At 47.3% G+C, this 6,339-nt stretch overlaps 1 protein-coding gene across 2 annotated transcripts; it reads right to left on the bottom strand.

Annotated features, from left to right (window-relative positions):
• Window positions 1-3,689: 3,689 nt before the first annotated feature.
• LOC119325728 lies at window positions 3,690-6,049 on the bottom strand. Of its 2 annotated transcripts, none has more exons than XM_037599456.1 (2): window positions 5,893-6,049; window positions 3,690-5,118 (listed from the first exon to the last, which is right to left on the bottom strand). In XM_037599456.1, the coding sequence occupies exon 2, from the start codon at window positions 5,094-5,096 to the stop codon at window positions 3,942-3,944; it is 1,155 nt and encodes a 384-aa protein (XP_037455353.1). In that variant the 5' UTR covers window positions 5,097-5,118; window positions 5,893-6,049; the 3' UTR covers window positions 3,690-3,941. The 2 variants fall into 2 exon arrangements, with proteins under 2 accessions (XP_037455353.1, XP_037455354.1); XM_037599457.1 differs by lacking the exon at window positions 5,893-6,049 and adding an exon at window positions 5,671-5,865.
• Window positions 6,050-6,339: the final 290 nt, after the last annotated feature.

The following is a 6,339-nucleotide window of genomic DNA, read 5'->3' as shown; positions in this document are numbered from 1 at the left end:
GAGCATGATCATGAAACTATCTGTGACTCTTGCCAAAGAGCAAAAAGCCATCAGTTGCCATATCCTATTTCCAATAGTGTTTCAACAAAACCCTTGCAACTTGTGTTTTCTGATGTATGGGGACCGGCCCCCTCCTCTGTCGGTCGGCACACCTATTACGTGAGTTTCATCGATGATTTTAGCAAGTATACATGGATATACCTCCTTAAGAAACGCTCCGATGTTTTCCAAGTTTTTCTTAACTTTCAAGCTCTTGTCGAACGACAATTCAATTGCAAAATACTTGCCATGCAATCAGACTGGGGAGGGGAATACGAGAAACTTAACTCCTTTTTCCAACAGATAGGGATTTCTCATCATGTTTCTTGCCCTCACGCTCACCAACAAAATGGTTCCGCGGAGCGCAAGCATAGACACATTGTCGACGTTGGTCTTTCCCTTCTTGCCGGAGCATCCATGCCACTCAAGTTCTGGGATGAGGCGTTCCTCACCGCGGTGCACCTCATAAATATTTTACCTAGTCGTGTCATCAACTTTGAGACACCCACTGAACGTCTACTTCATATCAAGCCTGAGTATTCTCATCTTCGTGTGTTTGGTTGCGCATGTTGGCCCAACCTTCGTCCCTATAATAATAGGAAACTCATGTTTCGATCAACACAATGTGTCTTCATAGGCTACAGCGCACAACATAAAGGTGTCAAGTGTCTCGATGTAGCCACGGGACGCGTGTATATCTCCCGAGATGTTGTCTTTGATGAAACGGTGTTCCCTTTTGCTAAACTCCACCCAAATGCCGGCGCTTTGCTTCGCAAAGAAATTCTTCTGTTGCCTTCTACCTTAACCGGCGTTGATCATGGGGGAGAGAATAATAGTACTGACCAACTTGCCTCTAATCATCATATTATGCCTGAGATTAATGCTGCAGATTTAAATCCAGAAGAAGAAGGCAACAGGCGTGATTTCATGTGCCCCCTGGCTGGCGACATGCACGCACATCGAGGAGGATTCGCCCCAATATCCTCTCCGGGATCCGGGCGCACAGCACCTGGTCGGGCCTCGGGGCCCGAGCGCCTCGAGCAGGCGCGTGATCAAGACAACGACGGCGCTGCCCCGCACCAACCGCCTGACGACGCGTGGCTGGCAGATACTCGCGCGCCCGACCCCGCCTCACCTGGTTGGTCCACGCCGGTTTCGCCAGGGCCCGCCACTGCACCAGATTTGACCGGGCCCGCCGCTTCACCACCGAGGCGGTCGCCCACAGGCACGACACAATCTTCCTCGGGATCTGAGTCGCCAGCACCTGAGGCTGATTCGACCGGCGGATCTCCTGCGGCTTCATCTCCTGTGGTTTCTCCTGTGGCGCCGCGCACCAGGCTACAGAAGGGAATTACCACTCGGTTAAATTATAAAAATTTCTCAAAAATCGGTATGTCATGCACAACTGGTGAACCTAACAGTTTAATGACAGCACTTGGTGATCCTAGGTGGAAGGCGGCCATGGAAGATGAAATCGCGGCGCTGCGTAAAAATAAAACGTGGCACCTAGTGCCCCCTCGACCAGGCAGAAATCTGATTGATTGTAAGTGGGTATATCGAATCAAGAAGAAGTCTGATGGTACTATAGATAGATACAAAGCAAGACTTGTAGCCAAGGGCTTCAAGCAAAGGTATGGAATAGATTATGAGGACACGTTCAGTCCTGTTGTTAAAGCTGCAACAATCCGTCTTGTGTTATCAATAGCTGTGTCCAGGGGTTGGAGTCTGAGGCAGCTAGATGTTCAGAACGCGTTTCTTCATGGTGTTCTGGAAGAGGAAGTGTACATGAAACAGCCTCCTGGGTTTGAAGACAAAGATGCACCATCCTATGTTTGCAAGCTTGACAAGGCCCTGTATGGGTTGAAGCAGGCACCCAGGGCGTGGTATTCACGGTTAAGTATGAAACTCCAATCACTTGGCTTTGTTCCATCAAAATCTGACACCTCCTTGTTCATCTATAACAAGCACAAAACATCCATATTTGTTTTAATATATGTTGATGACATAATTGTCACTAGTTCTTCTGATGGAGCTGTGACAGCATTACTCAAGGATCTAGGCTCTGAGTTTGCACTCAAGGACTTGGGAGATCTGCATTTCTTCTTGGGCATTGAGGTCAAGAAACATAGCAACGGTATTCATCTATCTCAGGAAAAGTATGCTACTGAACTACTAAGCAGAATTGGCATGCAGAATTGTAAATCTTCACCAACACCTTTGTCTAGTTCAGAACCTTTGTCCTTGACAGAAGGACAGCCTCTGCATCAAGAGGATATTACAGGTTACAGGAGCCTAGTCGGTGGACTTCAGTATTTGACTCTTACACGACCTGACATCTCTTTTGCAGTCAATAAAGTGTGTCAGTATCTTTATGCACCTACCACAGTTCACTGGACAGCTGCAAAACGAATTCTCAGGTACATAAGAAGCACTATACACTTGGGTCTCACATTCAGCAAGTCATCTTCCACACGTGTCAGTGCCTACTCAGATGCAGACTGGGCTGGTTGTTTGGATGACAGAAGGTCAACAGGTGGTTTTGCTATCTTTTATGGACCTAACTTGATATCATGGTGCGCAAGAAAACAAGCTACTGTTTCTAGGTCAAGCACAGAAGCAGAGTATAAAGCATTAGCAAATGCAACGGCAGAAATTATTTGGGTTCAGTCTATGCTCAGAGAACTTGGGGTGACTCAGATTCAGCCTCCTTGTTTGTGGTGTGACAATCTTGGTGCTACATATTTATCTGCTAACCCAGTTTTTCATGCCAGGACAAAGCACATTGAAATAGACTTTCACTTTGTACGAGAACGTGTTGCCAATAAACAGCTTGAGATCAGGTTTATACCTTCCAAAAGTCAGCTTGCAGATGGGTTCACAAAGGCATTGCCATTCAAAGGTTTTGAAGAATTCAAACGTAATCTCAACTTATGCTAGTTGTGATTATGGGGGAGTGTTAAACATACATGTGCCAACATGTGTCACGGCGACTATTGCTTGGTAGCCAAGACTTTGAAGTAGTTAGGAGATCTCTAGTTGTTAGCATAGTTATCATTTAACTTGATATTCTCCTTATCTCTCCATGTAATCTATCTGGTTGTTAACAACCGAACCTTGTATGCCTCTGCGAGATCTGGCCTCGCCTCAATCAATATATATCATGCGGGCTCCCATGTTGGGGGTTGAGACGCTTCTACAATTTCCACACTAGCCAGTTGCATAATTCACTAGGATGAGGGGCATAACTAAACTGCAGTGGCCAGTCCTGTAGCTAAACTGGAAATTTATATCATAACTGAACTGCAGAATTTCACTGCATCAGATCATCAGGGAATTTATATCTTCACTGAGACGAGGTGCAGAACTATATATACTGCCGCGGGCAGTCCTGGTCACTATCAAATGGGGACTTCTATTTTTAAACTAAGGTTACACCAACTAATCCATCTGGTGTATCATCCTTCCACTGCCGTTTAGCAAACAATGACAACCTTATGCACACAAAGCTCAAGTACAAGCAGAAATGTTAGATTTTCATCGTTGAAACAGGGGAGACGCTGAACATATATATGCTACTTTCATTATAGAAAAAAAGCATAAGTGGTCAAGTACACCTAGTAAAATACTATTAAACAGGGAGCACAGGTTGGTAAAAAACGGATAACTGAGTTATTCTAGTAAAGCTAGTGCTAGTGCCGACACCACAAAAGTTAAAACTTATCAAGTTCAACAAACAAAATACAGGAGCAGAGGGAGCACTCCTCCGTACCACGAGTAACATATTCTGCCAATGCATGCAGCAAAAACCAATCTCTACTCCCTGGATCTCAAAGGGAAATCTCAGATGAAGCCGGTGCTGCGGCAAACTGTACGTAGTTGGCTGGCAGGCACGGATCATTCATTCATTGGCCATCCGAGTAGAACATGCTTGGGTACAGCCAGAGCGGCCGAACTGATGACTGCACTGGGGTGCTTCCAAAGCCTGCGGGTTCAACGCGTGTTGGTCGTGTTGGTCTATCCTGCAAGCGATCTGGCCTGCCACACAGCCTATAGAGAAACCAAGGTCGAGCTGTACGAGCAAAGTACACGATGTCGCTCCTTCCTCCCCATAGCTCCGGGCTCATGCAAGAAAGTGCCGAGCTCTTCGCTTCCGCCCCTACAAAGAGTGCCCGCTCGCCCAGCTTCTCCACGGCCACCCGTGTCGCGGGCTCAGTTGACATGTCGAGGCGGTGGAACTCGCCAAAACTGAGAATGAGAAGTATATCACCACAAACCACCAGCCTTCCTACCACCGGCTTTCCTCCCACAGGCTTGGTTTTTATCTCCTGCAGGCCATGCTGAGGGGCCAGCTGCAGAGCGTAGGATCTCCCATAGCTATTCGAGACAATGAGCTGACCATCCAACTCCACAAAATGGTCTATTACAAACTGACAAGGAAGCTGGAGTTCGGACCAAGAGTCGTTTCCAACACGCAGATCAAGCAGGAAGGACTCGGTACTGACAAGGAGATGTGAGTTGGGTGATGCAAGTGGGGCTGTTAGAATGCCAGCCAAGTGAAGTTTTGAACATCCAGCACGGGATGGGAGACGTGGAGTCGACACCTCGTCGCCGGTGAACACATCGATGATGCGACAGTATCCGTTGCAGTAGTAGATGAGCTTACCATAGGAGGATCCAATAAATGTCATCTTCTCCAGGGCATCTTGAGGGATCCAACAGCGAAGGGCGGCGTTTCGGTTGGCTGGATCAACAACCTTACATGGGTATAGCTCACGACAACCACTGGTACAAGGAAGAAGAGGACCTTGTGCACGAATATGGGGCTGGATGAGGAGAGGTGGTAATTTTGTGAGGAATGTGGATTTTGATGGGTACGAGGAGAAGGCAGCACGCCACGAGGGGCATGTGGTGGCGAAGCCAAGAAGGTCTCGGAAGGAGCCCAGCCGATCAACGATGGAGTGAAGCAAGCCATCTGGGAGGTCAGCCCAACCTTGGGGTCCGAAAGAGGCAAGGTGCCAAGGGAGAGAGACGGCAGGCAGTTTGCTGGGTCTCTGCATGATGCGCTGTTGATGGCAAACTCTGCAAGCAATAAAAAGAATTGTAAGCTACTACTAAGCAGATTAAGAAATACAAGGCGGATAGCATGTTAATCGGAACCATGGGTAAGGAGATGATATTCTGCAGGTGAAACATATATGCCTGTGTATCAAAGAAACTTGCTATGTGCTACCAGGAATAAGAAGCATGGATAAATAAACGCGCGATACTTCTTCGGATAAATAAACAACCAAAAGGAACTTCATATAGACCAAAAACAACAGTTTAATCGGATTACATTTGCGGTGGGTCGTCATGGTTATGGAAATATGTGTCCTCCATTTTATTTTATCTTATTTGTGAAGCACATATGTACATTCAGAACATTTCGATGCTGGTGCCTTTCGGCTAGCAGTATACTACATCTGTACACATTCAGCAACTGTACATCTTTACATCGACAAGTGCTGCTCTAGCCCTCTAACGGATGACATTAAAATGTTGTTGAGGTGCGATTTTCTTTCTTTATTCCATTCCATTCAATTGCAGGGGAGGGGGCGCTCGAATTCGCTCAAAACTGGGGACAAACCAAACCTGAATCCGGGTCAGAGTATCCCAAATCGCAGCGCTAGCTGAGTCTAAATCTCGATTAGTCCACCCAATCTACTCTAAATCTAGTCCTATGTTAGGTAAGCACAGTGTATCTTACGCCAGAATTCACTAAAACACCCAACCAAGAAGCGGAAGCGATTCATCCAACCAAGAACCAGCTAGGGTTTCGGCGCAGGGGCGGGAGGTGGAGCGAGCGAGCCTCACGGGTGGGGAAGGAGACGGCGATGCCGATGCGGTCGCCGGCTGTCGCGGACGTCCTCTTCTCCAGGGGTGTCGCCGCCGACTCGCCGGGAACGGAGAGGATCTGCTCTCTTATTGGTTGGGAGGGGAGGGTGGGGAGGTGTGAGCACTACTCAAGCAGAAGCACACTGACGTGAGTGACGGCTGACGGAGCAGAGTGCACTCTGGTCTCCGGGATTCAGATAACCAACGGCTCCGATTCGATTCGTCCAAGCACCAACTTGATATGGCTGGTCATAGTGGGAGTAACTTAAGGAGCAACATAGATGCCACATTAGCAAAAATGATGAGGTGACAAGTAGTTAATGAGGAGAGAGGCAAATAGAGTAACATAATATGTTACCATCACATATCGCTTTCCAATGTAAAATGAGTCTACATAGTGATAAATGAAGACATCTATGTTACTAC

This window comes from Triticum dicoccoides, chromosome 6B (genome assembly GCF_002162155.2).
Source record: "Triticum dicoccoides isolate Atlit2015 ecotype Zavitan chromosome 6B, WEW_v2.0, whole genome shotgun sequence".
Taxonomy (NCBI): Eukaryota; Viridiplantae; Streptophyta; class Magnoliopsida; order Poales; family Poaceae; genus Triticum; species Triticum dicoccoides.
Note: the sequence above shows the minus strand (reverse complement) of the source record. Positions and strands in the feature narration are given on the sequence as shown.

Bases quoted from the DNA above. Each gene is read 5' to 3' on its own strand.
- LOC119325728 (XM_037599456.1), bottom strand. From the start codon at position 5,096: ATGCAGAGACCCAGCAAACTGCCTGCCGTCTCTCTCCCTTGGCACCTT.